We start from the raw sequence: 27,045 nt of genomic DNA, 5'->3' as shown, positions 1-27,045 counted from the left end.
AAGGGAGATCAGAATCAGTACTTAATTTCCAGAATGTCCAATCTGTCAGTGAGATATCATAATGGCAGAAAGAAGTATGTGGTTCTGGATGGTATCTGAATTAGCTAATCTGAAATAGCTAAGAGCATTTACCAGCTCCTGGTGCCTTGCAGTTTTGTGGGCAGGGCCATGATCTCAGATGGCTCCTTCCACCGTAGCAGTTTGGTTTTCAGGAGAAAAGTTAGAGAGGGGGCTCAGCGCATTCTGTACACATCTCTGATGTGGATGATGGAGGGAGAGAGTCAGCAGGTTGCATCAGCCTGTTCTTGCTTTAATCACATAGCTGCCTCCTGAAATGCTTAGCCTGGACATCCAATGAAGCTAGAGTTGGAGAAGCTGCAGGCTTTGCATCATTAGAATGTCCTTCTGATCTTTTTGTTCTCATGGCGTATCAGTGCCTGATGTTTGTGTAATAAAGCCTTTGTTATCTATGTGTAATTGTCAGACTCCAACAAACCAGGTGTCTTGATACACGTAAAATTATTTTTCTTCATTCAGCTGGCATGCTCTGAAGGTTTATTGTTAGTATTTCAAATGATAACACAACATAGAATCATAGAATCATTTAGGTTGGAAAAGACCTTCAAGATCATCGAGTCCAACCATCAACCATGACCACTAAACCATGTCCTGAAGTACCCCATCTACTCGCTTTTTGAATACCTCCAGTGATGGTGACTGAACCACTTCCCTGGGCAGCCCATTCCAGTGTCTGACAACCCTCTCAGTAAAAAAAATTTTTCCTAATATCTAACCTAATTCTCCCTTGCCTCAACTTGAGGCCATTTCCTCTCATCCGATCTCCAGCCACCTGACAGAAGAGACCAGCACCCACCTCACTACAACCCCCTTCAGATAGTTGTAGAGAGCAATAAGGTCTCCCCTCAGCCTCCTATTTTCTAGACTAAACAGCCCCAGTTCCCTCAGCCGCTCCTTGTAAGACTTGTGCTCCAGGCCCCTCACTAACTTGGTTGCCCTTCTCTGGACACGCTCCAGCACCTCAGTGTCTTTCCTGTAGTGAGGGGCCCAAAACTGAACCCAGTACTCGAGGTGCGGCCTCACCAGTGCCCAGTACAGGGGAACAACCACCTCCCTGCTCCTGCTGGCCACACTGTTTCTGATACAGGCCAGGATGCCGTTGGCCTTCTTGGCCACCTGGGCACACTGCTGGCTCGTATTCAGCCAGCTGTCGACCAGCACCCCCAAGTCTTTCTCTGCCGGGCAGCTTTCCAGCCACTCTTCCCCAAGCCTGTAGCACTGCATGGGGTTGCTGTGACTGAAGTGCAGGACCCGGCACTTGGCCTTGTTCTGCTTCATACAGTTGGCCTCAGCCCATCAATCCAGCCTGTCCAGATGTCTCTGTAGAGCCTTCCTACCCTCCAGCAGATCAACCCTGCCTCCCAACTTGGTGTCATCTGCAAACTTACTGAGGGTGCACTCAATCCCCTCATCCAAATCATTGATAAAGATGTTAAACAGAACCAGCCCCAACACTGAGCCTTGAGGAACACCAGTTGTGACCTGCCGCCAACTGGATTTAACCCCATTCACCACAACTCTCTGGGCTCGTCCATCCAGCCAGTTTTTCACCCAGCAAAGAGTACACTCGTCCAAGCCATGAGCCGCCAGCTTCTCAAGGAGTATGCCATGAGAGACAGTGTCAAAGGCCTTGCTGAAGTCAAGGAAGATAACATCCACAGCCTTCCCCTCATCCACTAGGCAGGTTACCTGGTCATAGAAGGAGATCAGGTTGGTCAAGCAGGACCTGCCTTTCATAAAACCATGCTGACTGGGCCCGATCCCCTGCTTGTCCTGGACTTGCCACGTGAGTGCTCTCAAGACAAACTGTTCCATAATCTTCCCTGGTACTGAGGTCAGGCTGACAGGCCTGTAGTTCCCCGGATCCTCCCTCCGACCCTTCTTGTAAATGGGTGTCACGTTAGCAAGCCTCCAGTCCTCTGGGACCTCCCCTGTTGACCAGGATTGCTGATAGATGATGGAGAGTGGCTTGGCAAGGACCTCTGCCAGTTCCCTCGGTACTCTTGGATGGATCCCATCGGGTCCCATAGATTTGTGGGTGTCCAGATGGCATAGTAGGTCACTAACTATTTCCTCCGGGATTAAGGGGGGTATGTTCTGCTCTTCATCCTTACCTTCCAGCTCAAGGGGTGGAGTACCCTGAGGATAACTGGACTCACTAATAAAGACTGAGGCAAAGAAGGCATTAAGTACCTTGGCCTTTTCCTCATCTCTGGTTGCTACGTTCCCTTCTGCATCCATTAAAGGATAGATATTCTCCTTGGGATTCTTTTTACTGTTAACATATTTGTAAAAACATTTTTTGTTGTCCCTTACAATAGTAGCCAGATTGAGTTCTAGCTGAGCTTTTGCCTTTCTAATTTTCTCTTTGTATGATCTAACAAGATCCCTGTACTCCTCCCAAGTTGCCCGCCCTTTCCTCCAGAGATGATAAACTGTCCCTTTTTTCTTGACTCCTAGCAAAAGCTCCCCTTTCAGCCAGGCCGGTTGTTTTCCTTGGCGGTTCGACTTTCGGCACAGAGGAATAGCCTGGTCCTGAGCCGTTAAGATTTCCTTCTTAAAGAACGTCCATCCCTCCTGGACCCCTTTGCCCTTCAGGACCATCTCCCAAGGGACTCTCTCAACCAGTGCCTCCAAGAGGCCAAAGTTTGACCTCCGGAAGTCCATGGTGGTGGTTTTGCTGACCACCTTCCTTGCCTCCCCAAGAATTGAAAATTCTATCGTTTCATGGTCACTAAGCCCAAGACAGTCCCCGACCATCACACCTCCCACCAGTCCTTCCCTGTTTGTAAACAGTAGGTCTAGCAAGGCTCCTCCCCTGGTTGGCTCCCCCGCCAGCTGTGTCAGGAAGTTATCTTCCACACACTGCAGGAACCTCCTAGATTGTTTACTCACTGCTGTGTTGTATTTCCAGCAGATGTCTGGAAAGTTAAAGTCCCCATGAGGACAAGGGCACACAATTCTGAGACTACTGCCAGCCGCTTGTAGAATGATTCATCCATCTCTTCAACCTGGTTGGGTGGTCTATAACAGACTCCCAGCACAATATCTGCCTTATTGGCTTTCCCTCTCATCCTCACCCATAAGCGCTCCACCTTGTCATCAGAATCGTGTAGTAGCTCTGTACAGTCAAAACATTCCTTAACATAGAGAGCCACCCCACCACCTCTTCTACCTTGCCTATCCCTTCTGAAGAGCTTGTAGCCATCCATTGCAGCTCTCCAGTCATGGGAGTCGTCCCACCATGTTTCCGTGATGGCGACTAAGTTATATCTATCCTGCTGCACGATGGCTTCCAGCTCCTCCTGTTTATTGCCCATGCTGCGTGCATTGGCATAGATGCCCTTGAGCTGGGTTATCGAATCCACCCCTAACATCAGCACGCTGCCCCCAGGCTCATCTCTGGTGCACCTAGTTTTATCCCTTACCTCCTTCAAACCTAGTTTAAAGCCCTCTCTATGAGCCCTATACCATCTCATGAGTGAGGATTCTTTTACCCCTTTGAGATAGCTGGAAACCATCTGTCACTAGCAAGCCTGGTGCCGTGTAAACCTCCCGTGATCAAAAAACCCCAAATTCCACTGATGGCACCAGTCTCTGAGCCACATATTAACCAGGTGTGTTTTCCTGTTCCTTTCAGTGTATTTCCCTGCCACTGAAGGGATTGAGGAAGACACTACCTGTGCTCCTGATCCTTCCACTAATCATCCCAGTGCCCTGATGTCCCTTTTGATTGCCTTTGGATTTGGTCTTACAAATGTAAAGCAATTGTTGACAACTTAAGCAAAAGAAAAGAAAAACAGAATGAGCTTTTTTCCCCTGCTATTTCCAATTTGGGTAAAATACATCTTGAACAGTATTTATTCATCTCTGTAAGCGTACTCCAATGGATCTGTTTTATTTCAGTCATTATAAAAAAAACCAACAAAACAAAACAACAAACAACCTCTGACTTAAGTGAAATTTGAAAGATTCATGAAGTAATAGGTTCTGTAACAGAATAGATTTTTAATGGCCAGATGACTTTAATGTAGGTGTAACAGAGATATGCAACCTATCTGTTGGGCCTCTCATGCTTTTGTCACTGGAAAAAATAGAGGTACAAAACATTGAAAGTAAATATGACTGGTTCATTACTGTTGTTTTTGTGCTAGGGAATTAGACATGTGGATCACTTTGGGTTCATCTGCAGAGAGTCTTCAGAAAATGGAGGCTTCCACTTTGTTTGCTACGTGTTTCAGTGTACAGATGAAGCACTGGTAAGTGAAAGAAAAGAAAAGCCTAATAGAATATTAGGCCCTGAAAGTCTTCTGTTGCTCCATGCTCTATAGTTTGCTGAATGTCTTCAAATCCTGCTCCACTCAGAAATATGATTTAAAAATGTAACTAACATAGCAGTCTGCAAAGGAACTTTTAATTTCTTTTGAAGGCAGAAGTTAAAATCCCCTTTAAAATCCAATAAAACTTCCTTTCATTGCACAGGCTAAGTTAGACCGTATGCCTCTTTTTTGGAAGAGGGTTTTTTCATAGTGTACCTGTTCAGAAAATCAGGACTATACTTCTGTGCTCTAGGTCAGGCCAGTACGTCACAACTTCAGTAAGCTTTTTTATCACAGACAAGAAAAGGTTTCTAGATAGAGGCAGTATCTTTTATTAGACCACAGTAATAAAATTAGGTGGCCTGGAAGAGCTATGTCTTCACGATGAGTTTTGTCTTGCTTGTGTGTTTGTGTGCACAAATGGCATGAGAACAGCTTTTCTCTTTAATCATAAACGCATTCCGAAACAAGCAGTATCATTGTAAAAGACTGTTGTGTGTGTGTTTAAGGAAAACAGAAACTCAGTGGAGGAGTGAAATTCTGTTCTTTTTCACTCTATTCTTTTCAGGTTGATGAAATCATGATGACATTGAAACAGGCTTTCACCGTAGCTGCTGTGCAACAAACTTCCAAGGCACAGTCCCAGCTCTGTGAAGGATGTCCTATGCAAAGCTTGCATAAACTATGTGAAAAGATAGAAGGTGAGGTTTGAAGAACCTTCTGGTCGAATATTTTTGTTAACAATTTTATTGGGGGACAATCTTACATGTGAAACTCTAAGGGAATGAATACTTAAGAAGAGCTTCGGACTTGGGATGAAGGGTTGAAGGCCAGTCTTTTTATTTAGAGGACTGCAATGTCAAGTTAAGCTTCTTTCTTGTATTTTAGTTGAATTTTTGAAAACTAATTAAGAGTCTAAACATAACTGAATTGCAGCTAGCTTGGCTCTATTAGCCATATAAACACAGAGGATTGTAGATAAGGAACTTCTCAAGAATATATGCTGCAATAGCTATGACCTGCTGCCCTACTAAACGTGAACTGAACAGTATGCTTTTAATATGCATGTTTGTGGTGTTGATCTATGCTCCTTCAAGAAAATGTAGCAGTTAGAATTGTAGTTGTTGCCCAGAAAACAAGTTCAAGACAAAAAAAAAACCCCTCTTTGCATTTCAGCAAATTTCACAGTTAGGATTTGTTCATTTAAGTGATGTCTGGGGTGAATAAAGGGCAACAGCAGCTTGTCAGATCACATGACAGTAGCTTGTGGGACTAAAACCTATCTAGTATTAATTTGATGAAACTGGAGAACTTCCAAAACTACTTTTCACTCTATTTTGGTCTTCAGCTAGCTATGATTTTTGAGAAATTTCTTGAAGGCAAATGATTCCTAATGCCTTTAATCATGCCATCTGGTTAATCGTATCATCTGCTTCTGAAGGAGAAATGCCATGATCAGAAACTACTGTTTCTTTTGAGGGTTTGTTTTTTCCACAGAAAATAGAGGAAAGGAATTTAATCCAGGATGAGAGCAGAAAAAAATAATCTGAGATGGTAGTCTGCTTTAGACTGTCAGTAAATGTTTTCAACAAGAGGCAAAGCAAGAACTTCACTAACATGCAATAAATTTACTCTTTTTCAGAAAAGACCAAGGCATACAAATTGGAGAAAATCAGTGGAAATTATATTTATACCACAGGCAAAATCCAAGCGGTACTGCATAAAACACAAACAAAGCAGTTTGCTAAAATGCAGTAGATCGTGGGTTTATTTTATCTTGTGTGATAATGGAATCTTCAGCTAAGAGTATATATAATCCTGGCCTGTGCTCAGTAAATCTCCTTGTTGCAGAGTTCGTGTCCCTCATTTTAAAGACATGAGTTCAGCAGTAGCTTTAAATTAACCTAGAGTTCTTTCCAATGGCCTGTTATGAAATCAGTGCAATGGGTCAGCTCAAATAACTGATCAGCTTTGGCTTAAATTGTGTGCATATTTTTGTGATCGATTAATTCTGACAAATTTGACCCTGTGATTTGTTCTTTTTTGTTCCTCTTGGTAGGGTTACACCCTTCTAAGACTAAACTAGAACTACAAAAGCATCTAACAACACTAAATAACCAGGAGCAGGCCTCTGTTTTTGAAGAGGTTAAGGTAAGCTCTTTGTTTCCTTCAGGATTTTAAAGCAATGGATGTTTTTTCCTAACATCAGTGTGAAGCACCGAAGTTATTTTCATTTTTTTGCGAATTATTATCTTTATTTAATAGACTGTTTATCACCTTGTGCTTTAATTTCAATATAATCATTTTTCTAGAGCTGTTAAAAACTTGTCTTATGATGAAAATGGCTTATTTGACTAATTTTTCTTCCCTTAATACTAGTTGTTTTCCATGAAAATGTTGACTTCTCACTGACTAAAACAGCACACATTTTTCTATGGGTGAAGGCAGTAACTTGTACTGTGAGAATACTCAACTGTTACTTTGACCAAAACAAATTACTGTAACGTTCCCAGATCAGAGAAGTTCCTGCCTAAAATTTATCCTAGATCTTAATACTTGTTAAACTAACTAAAAATGTTTAACTTTCTATCTTCTGAATGAAATCCATTTAAGCACAGAGGAAAGCATAGCTGGATTTAAGACAGATGATGAACATTGAAGGAAACGTCATTGGGCTTGGCACACTGTTGAAGATTAGGAAATTTCAGACTTTTATAAAAATAATACTTACTTCCTCTCTTGAGTCATTTCAGTCTCTTGGTGTGTTTCCATGTGGCAGTTTATCATCCAGTACCAAATTTGGAAGTTACTCTGTGGGAGCAATTCCACGAGCTAAGTAATTGCTTAGTATACAGCAGCTAGCTGGCACTGTTGCCTTTTAGTATTCTGCACTCATTTTAATGGTCTAAAGCTTCTAGTAGTCACAGGAAACTCATAATTGCTTCTGGTGAGCGTCTGCAAACGATTAACTTTATAAAACCAAGGGTAAAGTACATCTCTCCTGCCTATCTTTCAGCTGATTTTTTTGAGTTGAACTGCCTAAAATTTTAGTTGTTGCATTCTTACAGCTCCATATGTTGTAACTGTGATTTGCATTTTTAGATAACTGTCTTTCTAAGGATATTTTTATTGATCTGATGTGCTACCCTGGCATTAGCTAATTCGTACTGTATCCTCTGCATTACATCAATAGGCTTAAAACAGCATATGCTTTTCAAAAGTTAGGTTTCTGGGATTAAATTCTATGATAGTTTTAAAAACATTTTCTCGTACAATAATTCAGATCTAAATAGAATGCAGCAGAGAGAAATGTGTTCACCTTGTGCACTAATTTTTAAGATACCTATGTCATTTCTGATTCTCATTGGGAATGCCCAATGAGAAGGATTTCTAGGCGAAAGGTTGTGCATCATAACTGCAAGACAATACTTCACGTGTGCTACAAACTCAGAACGACAGTGTTTTGGTTTTCTTTACATCAAAAGCAAATTGGCAAAAATATTTTTTAAAGTCTTTATTTGCTTGTGGCAATTTGATACCTCTACAGTTGTCCTTTATCTTTGATCTAAATTCTGTCGTGTATGAAGTGAGGTCAAGTGTTTCTCTGGCTGTGTTGCTGCTTTACCTGGGACACTAGTGTCCTCTGGTGGACTGGAGTAGTAGCATTAACCAAGTTGAACTTGTTCTTACACTAAGGATGTATTGACAATGACAAAGTGAAAAGAGTAAATGTTTGCTAACTGTAATACAAATGTATAATTACTGTGCTTGTGGTGTTTTCAATTAAAGAAATTAAGACCAAGAAATGATCAAAAAGAGAATGAGTTGGTTATCTCTGTTCTGAGAAACATGTATGAAGAAAAACAGAAGGACCATGTTCATGTTGGGGAAGCAAAACAGGTAAGTAATCATTCAATTTTAGTTCATGTAAGGAGGAGCCAGGAAAAAAGTCTTCCATTCCATTTTTATACCTTTCCAAAGGCAAATTTCCATCACTGGCATTTTGGAACTTCAGACTGCAGGCAGTGGTGAACACTGGTTTTGCTTGTGATTCATAGGCTATTGTCATGTGCCAGAACAGGCATATCTCAGATTTTGAGGTACCCGGTACAGTCTGATTTCAGGCTTTGGAGAAAGAGATGCAAATAAGGTAGACCACTAATTTGGTTATTTCTTTCTTCTCACTGCAATGAAAATGCAATGTATGTGAGAGAATATATAATGAATTTGTAATTGCTCTCAGCCCATCTGTGGCATTTGCTATCCCGCTGTCTCTGTGAGTCAGTGTCCTGACAACACATTGGATTTGATCCTTGATAAAGACTATTACATTTACTCAACAGCTGGAACTTATTTCTTATGTGCAAACCACCATTTGAAGTGGCCTCAAGGAGCAGATGAGGAGGATTGCTGCAGAAACAGCAGCAGAGACTGTCGTCCATTTCCAAAGAGCTGAGCTACCTTTCATTCTTTATCAGGTTGCATCAGTGCTGTTTAACTGGCTGTTTATACAGCACAGTTAAGGTTTTTCAAAAGGGATTAATGATTTTGGTTGCCTTGGTTTGTGACTAAGTAACTTAAGACACCTCAAGGAGGTCTGTATTCAAAAGAGGAAGGATCAGCACCCATTCTCCGGAAACCTTCAGTTCCAATTATTTGACCCTTTTAAAAATCCTGGCTGTCCCACCCATCATGATGACTACTGTTGGCTGTTTGTGATATAAACTAGCAAATTAATATATGGAGACTAATTAGATCCCTGAAGAAATTGGGGAAGTAGCAGCAAGTCTTCATTTACTATTTGTTCACTTTGTTAATCTTTTCTCCTTTTATGGCTTACTGGCTAATTATTGACCTCCCTGAGAAAGCAGGAAGAGAACTTTGCATATTTCATGCTCTGATTTCTTGTCTTGGGCATCTCACCAGAAATATGTTTTTAAGAAAAAAGCACTGTAGTTATGGCATGACAGGAAGAAACATTGCCTGAGGTTCTCTATCATCATACCTGAAATATTTTTATTTGGTTTAATGCCAGCTGATTATCAAATAGTTATCAGTCACAAGTGGCTTGGAAATAGGGATATACAAAGCAAGATAGTATCTTAGTATGCCTTCAGTGTGATTTGAAAATTCATAGGGCCTGCTGCAGTCTGTTTGCTCAGTTCCTGGAACAAAAATTGGTTAATCTGATCCTTGTAAAGATGCCAATGCTCTAAGAACAGAGTTGACTTGCCTTCAGTCCATCATTTGTCGTAGCATAACATTTTGTATTTACTCTGATAATTTATCTCCAGAGCTGTGTAATAGCAGATACCTTTGAACATGTACTCTGGCAGGGTATTTGTCTCAGCAATCATTAACCCATGACACCCTGATGTCCCTCTTCCCTTCTTTTCTACATAGGTATTCACTGTCACGCTTTTCATCACTTTTTTTTTTTTAATATATAAATCAGGGGAGATAAAAAATGAAATATGGTACTAGTACATGGATCTTATTTAACAAAAATGACCTTCAAAATAAGCGTCTTTTCATAAGAACATAATAGCAGGCAGCATCTGATTTGCCCTTTGAGGATAAGATGAGCGAAGGTAAAAAGAAAATACAGAAGCCTGTAACTTTGTCGTACTGGAAATGGGATGCTTTAAAATTTTTATCTAGACAGGACTATTTGGTGGTGATGATGGCATGCTGTTCAGCTGCCCACATACTAATAGTTACATAGATCAAGCATTCAGATCTCTGAAATTAGGGCCAGGTAGAGAGGGCTACGGTGCCTGGCAGTCTCAAGATGAACCCCCAAAAATAACACTCAAAACTGTGCTCTGGTTTCTACTGCAGGTGTTAGGTTTGGATGGTAATATTTGCATCATAGTGTCATTTTTGTATTTGCTACACTAGTCTTTACGAGCACTAGAAATGGACTGAAATACTTATTTAAAAACCAAAACTCTCAATAGACTGTTAGCTTTAAGGTGGAAGTGTTTCTACTGGTAAAATACTTAGAAGAGTTAGATTGTTATACATCTTCCTGGCCCTTAAAAAGCCCCATTTTAATATAATGGAGACACTTGAGAGTTCTTGTTAATTATGAGCTTCATCAATTTTGATTAATTTCTTGGCTGAAGAAAAGTAAATCCATCAGAAATCTCTAATCTGTTAAACATTTAGAATTTGTACAGTTGTACTTTGGCATTAAAGAAAATTTGTCAACACAGCCATAAATCCCTATCAAAATGGCAATTCTTCTGAAGCATGCTACTACAGTCAACACATTTTGTTTAAGAGATTTCCTGGTCTTATGTTAGCATAGTTTGTTAAACTTCAATATAAGTATCAGTAGAGAAAAAGGCATGAAAAGCCAAGAACACCAGGAGAAAGTATTGATTCAAGTTACAGAAGTCTTCAGACTGTTCACTGAGATTCTGCTCCATGCTGTTGAGTATTTCACATTGATGTTTTTAAACACTTGCAGACTTCACAATCCCCAGCTGAGAATGCTGTAAACGAGGTGCCCAGCAGCGCTCCGAGATTCAGATTAGATATGTTAAAGAACAAAGCAAAAAGATCTCTGACAGAATCATTTGAAAGTATTTTATCACGTGTAAGTATCTTCATGTTTATTGCCTCTGAACATAATTTCATTGTTTTATTTATTTGAATGATAGAAAAGTCATACTTGTTATCCTTCCAGGTTGTAGCCAAGTAGTTATTCAAGGCACAGTGACAAAAATATTTGAGTGTACATGTTAGAAGAAGACAAAACAAAACAGGGCTTTGGTAGAGAGAATACCAAGTCCTGGAAGAAGTGAACTAATTGCTAGATAAGAAACAGTGTATATAGGCATTTCAAAAAATTAATAGGAAGTTGAGCATGAGAACTTATGAAAAGTGACAATTGTTTTATTTCTCTTTCAGATTTAGAAAATTTAAAAATAATTGTAATTGTTCACTTCTCTTTATGTAGAAGGAAGTGATTAGGGAACTGACTAAGCATTCCTAATGGGATAGTATTTATAAGTGACACAGAACTGATGACTGGGGCATCTGAACTTTTAAATGCTAGAGGTTATTTGAAGGCGAGGAGTGTAAAGAACTTCAGAAGGCACTAAGAATATGAACTCATTTATGCAATATCACATCAGGTAAAATGCTTTGTAAACAGTGTCTGGCAATACCTGTTAGTGGAAAAAACGTGAACTCCTATGTGATAGTGATCCCCAAGAAAATGTTTACCATGAACAGATGGCTGAAAGTATCTGCTGAAAGTACACAGCAGTGGTTAAGAAAGTGGTCAAGTTTAAGCACTACTTAAACTTACGGAGTGTCTTCTCATTCAAATATTCTTGTTTGCACCTCATAGAAAAAGTCTGAGGAAAATAATAGGAGACTTGGGAAGGCTTGTGCTTGACAAAGGATTAAAAAAATCAGACCTTCTCCCTTTTTAAAAAAGAGAGTTGTGACAGAATGCCAAACAACAAATATTAAGAAACAAAAATTCGGCATTCTCATTTCTCATCAGCAAACAGTTAAATTGAAGCAAGATCTAGTACAGTTTATTGGCTCATAGACATGCAACTTGTAGTGACAAAACGAGGCTTTTAAAGCTTCTTTCAGACATTGTATCTAACCTGTTCCCATGAAACAAATTATGGCAAAAGCGTGTTCTCCCTGTTATAATTACGCATATAGGCAAGATTTTTAGTTGAATGTCTCTGCTCATTACTTCCCAGCCAAGCATTTCTAGAGTTCACTCCCAATAAAATCCTGCTATGGGTGTGTCCTGGATGTGAAACATAATGTTAGTGTTGTTACACTAACTATAGTAGTTACTGTTCTAATTTTTGCTAGTTTGTCCTGACTGGCATGAGCTGTCTTCACATGAGCAGAGCTGTATATTGGTTGCATTTTCACTGTCATGGCTGTTTTGATGGAAATTCTTGATTTTGATCAGATGTGAGGCAAAACATTTTGTCTGAGCTTCAAGGAGAGAATAGCCACTACTGTGAATGATGATGACATTTTGTACCTGGAGTAACAGTTCAAAGAGAACATAAGCCTTAACTTCAAAACATAAAAAAAGATACCATTTGAGGTTAGGAAGATAAAAGTTCCATAGTTGTGTTAGCACGTAAGAACCATCAGTAGGTTTCTTGATATTTCTCTTGGTTACATAAAAACATTAGTCAAATAAATTATACAAAAATATTGTTGAACAGATTATACAAAAATATTTATGCTTTCTGATTTGTGGTCATTGAAATGATAATATTGGAAATTATGTTTTGCTGTTTATTAAATTTATATGGTTTTGAGTCCTTTGTAATAGACGGCCTTTTAGTTTCTTTGTATCCTGGTAAGAAGTACCTAGTGTGAAAATTTCCTATTTGGAATACAGAAGGTACTTTAATAGTAGTTGTAGTACATGCGTGTAATATGTGATTATGTACATACCATGGAAACCACATCATTGCCCATGAGAATTCCTTAACTCCACAGGATCCTTTAAAATGTCAGTGACTGTCCTGAATGAAGCCTCTGTTTCTCACGGGGGCAAAGGCTATTCTTAGGCATTTCAGGAAATTAACTTTCATGCTGTCTTTGAAAATTACAGATTCTGACTATGCTAGACAGATCTCTTTTTGCTGTGCCCCATATATCATAATCTTAACTGCTGGTGTGCTTTATCTCTACAGGGCAGTAAAGCCAGAGGTCCACTGGACAGTTCTGGTGCTGTGGATTTGGACAGCTCCATGTCCAGTACCTTAAGCAGCCCAAGTAAAGTAAGTAAAGCCTGGGGTGAATGTACCTATTTAGAAACTTCAGATAATATTCCCTGAAAAACTAGTCAGATGTAAAATGCAGTTACCAACCGCTCATATAACTGTTCTGTTCTAACATCTTGCATTTTGTTTTGATTATTTTGGGGGAGTAGACAAGCTAACTGATTGTGTGTGAAAAGAAATAAAGCCCAGAACAGCCAAACAGTATGATAAAAACAGTATCACAGAGTAGGGAGAGTAGGTATGTCCTTTTCTTCTGACCTGTAAGAGTCCTGTTGCTGCTTGCTGATCCATAGGGTGTGTCTTTATTCCTGTGCCCAGTCCCTCTGAGGGTGATGGAGCTGCATTCATTGCAGGCAGCGTCTTGGATCAGCAACTGCCTTTCATTCCCCCCCCCTTTCCCAGCTTAAAGCAATATTTAAGTTTTTCAGAATTTTCAAGTTGGTTACCCAAACAATTTTCATATATGTAACATGTTAGAATGTGTGTGAGTCCTCTGAGGGACAACTTGAACAAAGTAATTTCCCAGTTTACCCTGATAACAGAGATTCAGGCTAAGAAATAGCAGTCACATGTCAATACAATGGTGACGTGTAAGATGCTACTATCTGTAGAGTTTCACTTGAGATTTCCATACTTTTTGACAAGATGGGACTCATAGTAAATCTGTGGTTCTGTTCTCCAGAAGTTTAAAGTTGTTTTCAGGCCTTTCATTCTGTTCCCCGTGCTATGAAAAAGAGCAGTGCAATGGGGTCTCCATTTGAATTTCAAATGCCTTGTACTGTATATAAGCACATATTTTGTATGTACATGTCTTATTGTGTGAGTCTATATATGTGAAATAAAATATATGACATCATCTGAATCTTGCAACAATGTGCAGCAAAACAAATGCAATAATTACCATGCTGCTGATACTAATCTGGTTGGTTTTAGCCCTGAAAGTACATACTGTGAATGCAGGATTGCATTTGTAAGAAACATAAAACTAAAACAAGAAGTGGAGTAATTTCCCCCTTTGTGTGGTTAGAAAGCTTTTAGTTTGAATAAAACAATATAAAGAAACAGCATAGAAGCAGCCAGTTGTCTTCTCTGGAGGCAACCTAGCATTCTGCAGACTTGCATACAGCTATTGATTCTGCTCTAGTGCCTATTTGCCTATGGACTCCTGACTTCAGGTAATCAAGAGTCTGCTCTTTCTGCTTCTGTTTTTGAAAGAATGGCCAACTCTGCAGGAAACACATAAGGTGGGGAATGAAGAAAAATACATGGTTTTGGACTGAAATGGGCATCTAGTCATAGGATTAAAGTCCTTTGAGTGAATCTAAGGATAGACAAGAGGAATATTATATTGTTAGGTGGGGTGCTAAATATACAGTGCTCTGAAATGCCACCCTTTTCATTGCTCTCACTGTTACCCAAACCTGACCCATCTGTTCTGTTCTGACCCCATTTCTTCTGAGTTGTATTCAACATACTGTAAAATATACAATTACTCTCAAAAGTATTTCTTCTCTGTAAAATGGAGACTGTAATTTGTTGACCTAAATGATTAATAACAAAGACATAAAATATCAAAGAGACTTTCTTTGAGCTATCATGATAAAAATGTGCAAATTTGAAGCAGGTCTCTGTGGGATGTGAAAAATGACATGGGACTGCAACCTCAAAGATTGATTCTAAACCTATGTATTGATAACCTTCTTTTTTGCACTGCTAGGAACTGCCATTGTGTGAAAAGGAGAAAGACAGACTTCCTACTCTTCCTACAGAAAACACTGTCAAGACCAGTGGATCAGTGTGTGATCTCTCCAGCAGTGCAGATAATTCTCCTGTTGAGCAGTCTGTTACATTACCTCAGCAAAGCTTTCGGAGGCGAGCAAACACACTGAGTCATTTGCCAACAGAAAGCCAGGAATCACTGGTACCTGTTGAAACATCGCCATCCATTCCTCAGAGGAAACTTATGAGGTACCACTCAGTGAGCACAGAGACTCCTCACAAAAGAAAGTAAGACTTATTAAAAGCAGGCTGTGATTTCGTTTGTTGAGGGCATATTTGGGGATGATAATTGCATACCAGGTATGTCCTCTTAATGGATAAGAAATGTATCGCAGCAGTGTGTCACTCTTTGGAGGTTTGTAGGTATTCTGTTTAAAAACACTGTTATCCCTGTGTGCTCCACAGGGGAGAGAAAAACATGAGATGTGTAGTTCCACAGTATGTCACAAAACTAAGTGTAAGCACAACATAGGATTGCTCCCAAGGGATTTGATTATATTTTTGCAAGCAATATTCATTAATTTTCATTGTTTTGATCTGCAAGCAGTATAAATAAATGCTACTTCTTGTTGTCTGTTTATAGAGAAAAATCCAGTAGCATCTGTGATGCTGAAAACCTTACTAGTTGGTGAATTCATGTGTGACTTTAAAATAACACACAAAACTGACATAAATTGCCTAACTGTTGATAGAGGTGAGGCTCCTGTCTAGCTTTTCAATGAGCCTGTGTAGATTTTACTCTCAAAAACAGGCTACTGCTTGCCTTTATGCTAATACTCTTTAAGCTATCCTCCTTCAAATGCCTGCTTCTACATCTCTAAAGTCTCTTAACTTTATGGCAGTTGTCTTCCTTCCCTCTATCTGGCTTTTTCCAATTACTATGGAACCATTTCTGTCTGTAGGCTTCTGTTTTACTGCCAAAACTGCTCATTTACACAAGTTAGTAGGAATTCTGTATGTGTTCCAGCTCATTTTTCCCTGCAGGAGGCAGGGCAGTAAAAAAAAAATGCCTGAAATAGGTGATGACAGTGAAAAAAAGAGAATTATAGTATTTGAAAGGAAACATAACCTGGGTTGCCTTTTTGTCCCTTCTTTGAACCTTTTTAATTCTAAAATACTAGAATGCTTTTGTAGTGCAGTTTAGGACATGTGTTGTTGGTCTGTTGTCTTCATGAGAGTTGCCCTGATCCTTGTAGCTGCTTGTTCAGTCAGTTCTTATTTTACTATAGGAATGCAGCTAGAAATTAAGTATATTTTTCACTTCCTTTGTTATTTCTATTTGGGTTTGATCATATAATTTTTAGTAAGACCTGAGTGCCTGCTCCCTCACATAACTCAAAGCAAAAAGTAATCACTGTTGCTTCCCTTTCATAGCAAATGTACAGAACCAGGGGTAATGGAAAATTTAGAAGAAAAGTATACTTAAAAGTTCTTAAAAATCACTGGAATGGTAGACTTGTAACAAGTCTTGTACATTTTATGAGTGTTTTTGAACAGCTTACCTCAATTGTGTCCAAAGTGTAAATAAATTTGGATCTTCATGTAGCATTTCACTTCTCATCCATTAGAACTCTTGATCACATGCCTGACTTTATCATAGAAACCATGGGGAAGCACATATGAGGGAGAAGAAAGGGGTGTGTCAGTGACAGTTTTTTGGGAGTTTAAATTTAGTCATATGCTGAAATGCCTTGCTGAAGCCTGTAAGTCTGTATTTGGGACTTTGCTGATTGGGTTAAAATGTTCAGCCTCTTACAGTTACTGCATTAACTGTGAAAAACCTAGGAAATGGTTGATTTGTATATGCCAGGTTCCTTTCAAAGATTAGAGAAGGGATTTCACTTCCCCCCACCCTTTCCTCTCTTACTGTGTTTTGTTCTTTGTGCCACCTCAACTCCATCGCTCTGGTTGGAATCCCACTGTATGATTTGAATGCATCTGTCGGCGAATCTAAAAGTTCTTCTGGTCAACTTACGCGTTCTCCTACTCTAGCTCGTCTTAATCCCTCGGCCTCTTCGCCCAACTTTTTTAAATATCTAAGGCATAATTCAAGTGGAGAACAAAGTGGGCATTTTGCACAAAAGAGGTGAGCTAGTGCCTGTATGTAGTTTGGGGTAGGGTTTTTTTAGCATGTTAATATGAAGCTCTATAGTGTAAATAATTAAAATAATTTAATATAAACCGATGGTGGTAGATTTTTATGGGAGAGGAACTCTTTAACTGCTCCGTTACTGAGTGTAGAGCTGCTACTTACATAATTTTTTGTTTTAATAAATGAAATTCTTTCAGACACACGGACACATGACTTTCTTTAGAGCCAGTTGCTCCAAAGCAACTTGTTGTTATGCAGCAGACAGCAGCACTGCTTAAATTGTGCGAGGGATAAGTTGCCAAGAACCTGTGATCCAGCTCACTCTGTCCCTCCTCAGTCATTCAGTTCTGTTCTGCTTTGTTCATGGTAACACAGAAACATGTTAATATTCTTTTGTGCCTGACATTAAAGGCAAATTGACTAAGTTAACTAAATGGGGCAAGAAATAGCAGGACTGTGGAGACCTGATACAAAAACCCCACAAACAAGGAAAAACCACAAACAAACAAAAAACCCAACACCCCCCACTCCCCCAAAAACCAAGAACAAACAAACAAAAAACCCCAACCTACAAGCTTGTGTATTTGTCTTGGTTACTTTGAGCAATATCGAGTTATACTTTTCTGTGCCTCCTTTCTTAGAACAAAAATACATATAGAGAACATTGAGAAAAGGACATCAACCCATTGTTTCTCTGAGAACCTGAAACAAGTAGCTCCCTAAAAATCTTAACCGTGAAACCACTTCTTAACCCCTTGAGCTAAAACTGCTTGTTTTAGCTCAAAAGGCTAATGAGACCAAATGTCCTTGGAAGCGCTGTCAACAGTCACTGGCCATTGGCAAGCAATTTTTACTGCTGTTGCTGTTTATTGTTTCATTTTGTTCTCCTGGGTGAAGGTTTCCTGTTTCACCAAGGTGCTGATTCTTCTGATCCTGAGAAAATACTCAACTGAGAACCTTGTTTCACCAGTTCCTTCAGCTGTATTTGCTGAGTACTAACTAGCATCTCTCTTAATTTAGCTTCACCTCAGAAGTATGGTATAGCTCAGAGGAGGAAATGTGAGGCTACAATGTCCTCTTTACTCTTCATTTTAATAAGATTTACTTTAATCCTGAAGGCTAAATTCTCAAAAGTAGATTTTTCCAAGTAGATTCTGCACGTACAGTAGCAACTTCTCCTTCAGTGGTCATTTAAGGGTATACCTTATTGAACCTTTAAGCAATAAGACTGAAAACTGAAATTGATAGGAATATCAAATGGGTTAATGAGTTTAAAACAATAAAGTCAAACTGCCCAAGTTGATTGTATTCTGTAAGTGAAATTACAGTGTAATTGTGATGGATTCACAATGCAATTGTAAGCAAAACCTGTTTGCAGGGCACACCATGCTACAGCCTTATCTTCTTTGTGCTCAGTACCAGCTACTAAATAGCTTCACTTCATACTAGTGATTATCCCAGAGTATCCCCCCCATCCCATTCATGTCTTCAGGAGACAGTGCTAAATGCCATCCAGATATATCATTATGGTTTGTTAGAAGCAGTTATTTCTTAAACTTAGCTTCACATGATTAAATTCTCCTACTCACATGTTTTTGTGTACTCTTCTGAGAAAAAGGTCTTCCAGTATCATCAGCCAAGTAATTTTCTGTGTTTTCATTTCATGCAGAAACTTTCATTATCTGAGTTGTTCTTACTTCCTTCTATTAACCTTCTTCTGAGTATGTTGGGGGCCTGTTATTTTAAAAGAAAGAGCAGAATTACGTTGGCCACAAGACTGTTGATGAAATTTGATTAGTACTCCTGTCTGTTGCATAAATAGAGCCACAATCCTAAATGATCAGTCAGAAGGCTCGGCTTTTAACTTAAAAGTTCCAAGCTTGTCTGAATAAAATCCTGTTAATGCTTTACAAAATGTTTTTTGCCAAAGTCTTATTTTTCATTTGCCAGCACAATGATTATCAGTGTCAGCTTCTCCTAACCTTTTCCCCCAAACTTAGTCAATCATTGCAACTTTGAAACTGATATTTAAGTAAATGTGCAATGATAAAGTTGGCGTCAGTTCCTACTAGATTAAAGGAATTTACTTGAAACGTGCACTAAAAATCTTGGGATATAGATATAAAGAATAATAGCTTTACTTGGAAGTACATTTATTTATATTGGAACATTTTAGTTTGCCCAAACGAATGTGTATTTCAAAGTAGCACTTTGTTAGCAGTTTTAGTTTTGACTTTGGTTTCCTTGATATTCAGGCCTTCGGGATTTAGCTGCTTTTTGTTTGAAACTTAGCAGTATGTGTTATTTTTAATTCTGTGGATTTATACTTCTTTGTTCTAAACTATACTTTTCCCAACTGCACTCTCAGCATCTCCTACCGTACTGCCTTAAGGAGAAGGCTTCATTCTTCCTCTTCTGTGCCAAATTTCTTAAAATTTCTGGCTCCTGTAGATGAAAATAACACCTCTGACTTTAGGAGCACAACAAGGTAGGGTTCTCTCTTAAAGCCTGGAGGTAAAACTGTAATTTCAAAGGTTGCTTTGTCTGAAATATTTTAAATGCTTCTCACACTTGCAAAACCTGATTTGTTCAACAGTTCACTTGCATGTATTCTGCATGTGATTGCTGTCAAAAGGATGGAGCTATCCCAGACTCTTCTCCCATTAAGACTGCAGAACTTAACCATTTTGATGTTGTAATGGTCATGCAACTTCCACCTATGTACTTCTGTGATTATTCCTGCTAAGGGACTGTATTAGCCATTTTCAGTTAAGAGAACATACATGGTTCACCCTAAGCAATGTCAGTGTCCTCACATTGGAAGGAGAGGATGGCCTATAAAATGCTCCTCCCAGTTGCTGCCAGAGCTATTTGAAGTTCATTTATCCCTTTCAACTTCAACAAAGACTCATGCAACCATTTAGCCAATGGTTGGAATAAAGCAATGAATAGTTTAAAGATGTAATGGGTGAGAGTTATTAGTGGGATTTTTAACAGGAAAGTAGCATTGCTGTTCGCTATTTCATTTAATATTCTGAATAAAACTCTCTCTGTAGTTTGTGGATTGCATCAAAGGAGTAACATCCAAGGTTCCTGGACACTGTTCCCGAGTTTATTGCTTATTTCAGATGGTGACTTGCGGACATGAAGGTTAAAAATTTTGCTCCAGGTCTGTGTTGTGAGGGAATAGATTACATACCCAGTTCACAGAAGGCTGGAAGTTTAGTTGGTGTTTATAAAGCTCCTTGATGTGTGCTGATAAAAAGCATCAGCAGTTCTTTGTGTCTCCTATGAATAATCGCTAGATTTTGTGGATGGCATTTAAATAGCAGAGTGGTAAAGATACATTATGGTGTATGTGTCTTTAATGTGTTGTGTTTAATACACTGCTGTAAAGCAAGCTGAAAATTAATTAAAACTGAAGAAAGCAGAATGCACAGAGCTGCCAGCCTGTTTTGATGACCCTGAGTGATGTTTGCAGCTTTGTATAAGCCTGCTGCCACAAAGCAAGCTTCACCCACCTAACACTTAAGAGCTTGACCCAGCATATGCACAGCACACTGCACCCCTTAGCTGATGGTTTGTGTTGTATTCACTGAAGACTGTGTCACTGTTACTAGCAGATTCAGGTAACCTACTCACAAGCCACTCTGTGTTCTGCAATTTTAGCGACTACGAATCCAAACACAGCCAGCAGGCCATTGGTGCGGATAGCCCTGTAAGGACTCGACGGCATTCATGGAGGCAACAGATATTCCTGCGAGTGGCAACCCCTCAGAAAGCATGTGATTCTCCCAGCCGATACGATGGTAAAGTCTGTGTTTATTTGTTCCCATGAACATTGTTAGTGGATGTAGTCTGTGAAGTGTGGATCATTTTGTCTACCAAGTGGACATACTTGCCCAGTGCTCTGTTTGTCCTGTCTTTGCAGTTTCCCACCTACTTTTTGGTCATGCCAAGCTCATCAGCTGTTGAGTTTTTGTTTTTCAGCTTCTTGCCTAACATAGTTCCAATTGTGTCAAATTAACTAACCAGAGAAGAAATTATTTTTATGTGTACTATTTTAATGAGTTCTGGGGAAAAAATGTATCACCAAGTATTGCTCTGAAGAAAAGGTGATGCTTCTGTTTCATCTTTCCATGCTGGAGTATAGGACTATGGGCTAGAAAAATCCAGGCCTAGCAGAAGAAATTAAATTTCTTTTATGACCTCAGGTGAGTTCTGTAGTGTGTACTTCATACCAGACTGAATTTGACCTCATGTATGCTGCTCCAGTCTGTGACATTTGCCACTTGAGCCATAGTTATCCACTGTTCTTGTATTTATTTCCTGAAATTCTGCAGAGCTAAAGAACCACAGACTAGAAAAAAAATCACTGCACATGAGCATGTGGTTGCATCATTTTATGCATCTCACTTTATCTGAGTCAGATAGTAGAGCACATGCTGAGGCGAACAATGCCTCAGAGAAGCTTGTGACTGTAGGTAGTGGTCTCTTGCTCTCTAAAGTTTGAATTTCACAGCTTGAGCTCTGCAAGCTCTACCTTCTAACTGATCTCTAAGGCCATTGTATAAGAAATAAGAAAAAGTATAAGGGAACAGGAGGGAACAGTACATTATAGTAAATGTAGTAAAAAGTAACCATCTTAATGTCACTGAGACATTTTTCTTGCATCTTAAAGAGAGACCTTGATGAACTGGACACAGCACATAACAAAAGTGTTTCTGTTGTTAATGCATTACTTGCAAGGTAATTTGACTGACAATGGGGTAAGCTGTATATGGGCAGAGATGCCTCTCAAATTTAGTGTACTTCAAAACAAAGTAATCTCAAGAGCATGTTGTATAAACATACATGTGAAATGCTCTCCTATACTTCAACGCATATGAAGGAGCTGTTCGACCTCAGCTGTTTTGTGAAGCTACTCTTTTTGCAGGTTTGATGCATCTTTTTGTGACTGGAAATAGTCTTACTTGTTTTTGAAAGCCACAAAACCTTCCCATATTAAATAGGGAAAAAACACCTAAATTGCCTATCCAAGCATTTCCTCTGAGGTGTAATAGCTGCAAGATAAAATCTCAACAACCTACAACTGGATAAGCAGAATAGTTGGAGAAACAAGTGTGGCCAAAATGGAAAACAGGAAGTGCTATTAATAGGAGGACCAATTTAAAATATCTGGCCTTTTTCTTCACTTTTGTTTTCTTTTTCTGTTTTTGTTCCAATGTACATATTCAATTTATGAACAGAGGGAGAAAACTCAAGAGTTAAGGGGTTTTTTTTATTCATAACAAGTATTGGGTTTTTCTGTTTGGATTTTCATGCATCTCCTGGAACATTTCTGGCAGCAAAGGGTAGTCACTCATGATCCAGTCTCTGTAGCCTTTAAGAGGGCTGCTGTACAGATGATATTACATTGGACTCACCACAACAGTTAACTTGGTAACCTCTGTAGTGCCAAAGTAAATATAACTAGCTATCATTCATCTCTTGTTCCTCTTTCTTTCATATTCTCTCAAGGAGAAGCAGCACATGCAGTGGAGTTTATTGATTTTAAAAGTTACCTGTACTTCCTTTTTTTTTTTTTTAAAAAAAAAAGCCTTCCTCACTCTTTTTAGACTGATTTCCTTTGAAAAAGAATTTATGTGAGTAGCTGATGTATCACCAAAAGATCAGTTTCAGCCAAATTGGACAGAGGGCAAAGAAGGTTTTAAAGATAACATGTTTTGTCATGTTCTGCAAAAGTAAGCATGAAGAGAGGGAAACAAGGGAGCATTCATGAGTTTCCCTTTATAGACTGCGACTCCACTGAGCAATTTCTCCATTCAAGTGCAATATCCCACACACCATTCCAAGGTACTCTGCAGGAAAGCAGTAAGGAAAAAGGCTAGGGATTTTTTTACAAGTTAGTAAGTCAACAAACCAAGAGACCCAGATCTCTGTGAGTCAGTGATGAAGAAGTTTTTCAAGCTTAGCATAGGCTGCTTTACTAAACTTTGTATTAAATGTGAAATCCATCAGTATGCCTGAACTACGTGTTGCTTTGACTACGTATGGGCAGGCGCTGTCAACAAAATGAAACTGCTTTGTGGCTGTAACTTCTTTGGGTTGTAATCAGTAAATATGCATGTGTAAGATGTCACAAGAAATGGGGACAACTTTAAGCGTTATACACACAGAAAGATCCGGATTCTGACATTTGTGATTCCATTTGTATAGGCAAGTGGTGAGCTGAATCTCAAGATGCATCATGTTCATTGCCACTCTCTGTGTGATTAAGACAGCAGGATATGAAGGTGTATGTACTAAAAGTTAAAAAAAAAAAAAAAAAGAAAGAAAAAAAGAAAACCCAGGTAACTGGTACATAGCTTTTGCAGAAATTTTGAGCTTAATCTTATGAGGCTCTGAACTTGAGAGATGTCTAGTGTCCTGAGTTACCACGTGAAGCTGACAGCGCTTTGAGTCCCCCTGTCTTGTAGTTCTGGATCCTTTAATTCTTTAGGAGGTGCTCATAAGTAGTTTGAGCTAAAACTTCATTTCCTGTAATTCGGCTGGAGAGACATGATTGCTGGCTGTGCTTTGTTGGTTGCATCGTGTATTACCAGGCAGAGAGCACACTGTTTTGCAGACACTACTATTTAAAAGGAGGGTTTTATTATAAGTGAAAGAGGATGTTCATTTCTTACTAGTTCAGGAGTAAAATGAAAAACAGTCCCAAATCAGTAGAGTTAAAAAATTATATTGCAAATAGATACACTAGAAAGCCATTTTTTTCTTGCCAGTTGAGATTCCTGCCTTGCCTGATGACTGGACTCAATTCAGCCACGCTCAGGCAAGGAGAGCACTCTGAGACAACAGAAAGCCTCGGGTACAGGAAACCATTACTTTCGGTTGTTACAGGAGCAATGTCTCATGTGCAGGCCCTCCTCCAGCCACCTCCTGCTTGTGGGTGCTGCCGCTTTCCCCTTCCCCACTGTTTTCCCCTGCTTCTGTACATAACTTTACCATGAAGCGCATTGGAGAAGCATTACACAATTTGCTGCCTGACAGGACAGCCAGGTGATCTCTGGTGAGCCTGAAGATGAGGTTGATCTCCAGCTTAGAGATCTAGAAAGGATTTTCTGCATATGTGAAATGATCTGTAGGTATTTTTATTGCTTTCCAGCTGGTAGCTGGAGGTTTGCAGGGTTGAAGTATGTTAGTTCTACAGTAGCAAGCTACAGTTCAAATGTCCAACCTCATCTCTTGCTGTTCGCTGGGGAATGGTTGTGCTGCTGCAGGTGGTGTGGAGCACTGGGGGGCAGCGTTTCTCTCACCACCACCTTGAGATACACTCAGTGACTTGTCCTCTGATATTTTTCTTTTTTATTTATTTGTGGGGGTGGAATGAGTGTTGTATCCTGCAAAGTGGAGAGATGGAAAAAGAGAAGCACAGGTCACAAAATGGATCACACTTAGATCTGTTACAATACTATATTTCTTTTGAATGAAGGTTTTCATTGATCTCTTTTTCTAAAGCTTTTTTGGCCTGTTTTCTTTATATGAGTACACAAAATTCACTCTGGCTCTCCCACTCACTGTCTTAAACACTCTTAAGTAGTAACAGTGTTTCTTCAGTTCTTTGATTTTTACCTTTATACCTGCCCACCCTACTTGCAGCCAGATCTTCATACTTATAGTAGAGTCTCTCTAACAAGAGCCATATTCTGTGGCTATGCAAATCATTTAGGACTTCTAGTTCTCTGGCTTGGCTGGTAAAAAGGTGAAGGGAACAACTTGGTGATCATTTTAAACTAGCTGAAGTATGGGCTCACTCAAAAAAGGTGATTAGTTTTCAGTTGGATCAGTTTTCTAGTCCCACTCACAGTATTAGACAAGCACTAGAGCAGGCACAGGGAGGCAGACAGGGACACGTGTCTGGAAGCTGAGGGTGGGTGGGTGCTCTTACCCTGTTGAGGAGCAGGACACACTTAGATCAGTGCAGAGTGATCATGAAACTTCAGCTTGCACTGCACTGCAGCAGGATATTTGCATACATTTATTCAGCATCTACAAATCTCTGTGGAGTGGACTATTTTCACTACAATTTTCACATATTGACTGTTCAGAATTGGTCATAGTGGGAGAACTGTTTTGCAGATTGTCAGAAACTCCCAACAGAGTAAACTCAAGTGCTAGATTTAGAGGGAGCGTGAATAGTTTTCTGAAGTAAATGGTGGGAAAGTGATAGTGCTTGTGATGAGTTTTCTTGCTGTGGGAAGTGTGTTGGCAGTAGACAGCAAGATTTTTGTAACAGCTGTGTCAGTTTTAGGTTGGAGAATGGGTGATTTGCTTTAGGTGGGCAGTGGTGTGGAGTTACATGTTGAACAGTGAAAGAAATGGCAATTTGGAGGAATGGGGTGCTTGGTATTGCTTAGCAGTACTCAGAAAATAGATTCAGATGAAGAAAAGGAACTTTAGCCAGAACAACTACATAGTATTTTACAACCTGACTTGCAGAAAAAAAGTCTTTTAGAAAGTACAAGTATCTCTGTTCAGGAAAAAAAAATTGACTCATTCATTAAAATGAATTGGGTTTTAGTCTCTGACAGACAGAGGTAGCAAACTGTTAAATCCAAAGTGCTGAAGAAAAGTTTGGATTTGAAGAACTGTTATTCTTAAAACCAGTTGTAGTTAGCACCTAACTATCTGTTTATGTGCTTTGTGGTGAGGGTTATATCTCTTCCATTATTTAAGCTAAAATATTTTTTAAATCATTTTGTGGTAGTATTGCAAATACTGTAAACTATTGCTTTAGCATTCTGTACTTAGAATGTTTGTGGTGTAAATTATTTGTAATGCATCCTCCAATACTGTTTTAATGATTCTTTTTTAGCAGCAAAATTATTATTAATTAACTAATGACTAGCTTTGTAAATGCTGTAATAAAGCCAGTTGGTTAGAATTGATTACTCAGAGCGAATATATACTCATAATCTTGATTTGCAGCATAGGAGCTTGGCTATAAGCAGTTAAGTATCACATATAATGTGTGACAGCTTCTGTGTGCATTGAAATACCAGGGCATTCATTTCTAGGGGCTTGATAATATTAGTAAATGGGCTGAATTTGGAGGTAGTGATTACTTTTTAAGAAGCTCTTGGCTTTAAAAGAAAAATCAAACTCTAAAGCATCTCTCAGAGCTGATTTTAATCAACCATATTGAAATAAACAATTTTTGAAGAATTCCTTATTCAGTCACTGTACGTCAGACTAGAAGAACTTGTTGCTTCTTGTGGTTCCATATCTGAAGCTTTCTGGTAACAGAAGACTCCTGGTAATGGTACCATACTTGGTTATGAAATCAAATACTCCAGACATCTGTGTAAAAAAAAAAAAAAAAAAAGGAATATTATATCCTTGGTTATAGAAGTTTGCAGTTCCTCTTTAATTTTGTATCATGTATTACCTGAATGGAAAATCTGAAGAGGACTAACTAAGGATGTTGTGAAAGTCCTTTCTTTTGGGCAATTTAATCTTACATGACTGTAAAGATTCTCTTGTTTGTTTGCTATGCTGAATTTTGGAGTGTTTAAAATGCAACAAAGAAAAAACATGTAATTCAGAAAATAAAATGCTTAATGGAATTCTTCTTTCCACATTCTCCCCATATCTTGCCTGACTTCTTAACCCTGGAGAGCAGATGTGACTGGTAAACACTGCAGAGAGCCATGTGTAACCAACTCGATAGTGAGGATGACAGTAATGCAGTATATTTGAGCCTCCTCCCTATTAGCCTCCTATAAAAATAAAACAAGCCCTTCTTTTCTATGTGAAGTGTTGCAGCTTCTAGTCAAAGATGAATCTTGTTATCTTGGTTTTGGTATTTGAGGTTGGTTAGACTAAGTGCTTCTGAAAGAATGTTTTTAAAATTCAGGCTTTTAGGTGGGTTTGTCACTTCTGTTGTTTTTTACTTTGTGTGTGTGGTTTCTCTTAGTGGGTGTCCTTTTTT

General features: G+C 39.1%; 1 protein-coding gene across 11 annotated transcripts in view; it reads left to right on the top strand.

Annotated features, from left to right (window-relative positions):
- The window catches only part of TBC1D1 (TBC1 domain family member 1), a 119,837-nt gene that overhangs the window by 58,870 nt on the left and 33,922 nt on the right, over nucleotides 1–27,045 (top strand). For 7 of the 11 annotated variants that reach the window (XM_069791906.1, XM_069791887.1, XM_069791926.1 and 4 more), the window contains 10 exons: nucleotides 4,233–4,337; nucleotides 4,966–5,098; nucleotides 6,457–6,548; nucleotides 8,187–8,297; nucleotides 10,873–11,001; nucleotides 13,094–13,180; nucleotides 14,901–15,190; nucleotides 16,920–17,048; nucleotides 19,423–19,542; nucleotides 20,724–20,863. In XM_069791906.1, coding sequence (XP_069648007.1) covers nucleotides 4,233–4,337; nucleotides 4,966–5,098; nucleotides 6,457–6,548; nucleotides 8,187–8,297; nucleotides 10,873–11,001; nucleotides 13,094–13,180; nucleotides 14,901–15,190; nucleotides 16,920–17,048; nucleotides 19,423–19,542; nucleotides 20,724–20,863 — 1,336 coding nt within the window. The remainder of the gene's footprint in view (nucleotides 1–4,232; nucleotides 4,338–4,965; nucleotides 5,099–6,456; nucleotides 6,549–8,186; nucleotides 8,298–10,872; nucleotides 11,002–13,093; nucleotides 13,181–14,900; nucleotides 15,191–16,919; nucleotides 17,049–19,422; nucleotides 19,543–20,723; nucleotides 20,864–27,045) is intronic. The other 4 variants (XM_069791935.1, XM_069791942.1, XM_069791960.1 and 1 more) reach the window with 4 other exon arrangements.

This window comes from Haliaeetus albicilla, chromosome 1 (genome assembly GCF_947461875.1).
Source record: "Haliaeetus albicilla chromosome 1, bHalAlb1.1, whole genome shotgun sequence".
In the NCBI taxonomy this organism is placed as follows: Eukaryota; Metazoa; Chordata; class Aves; order Accipitriformes; family Accipitridae; genus Haliaeetus; species Haliaeetus albicilla.
This window is presented reverse-complemented; position numbering and strand designations above follow the sequence as displayed.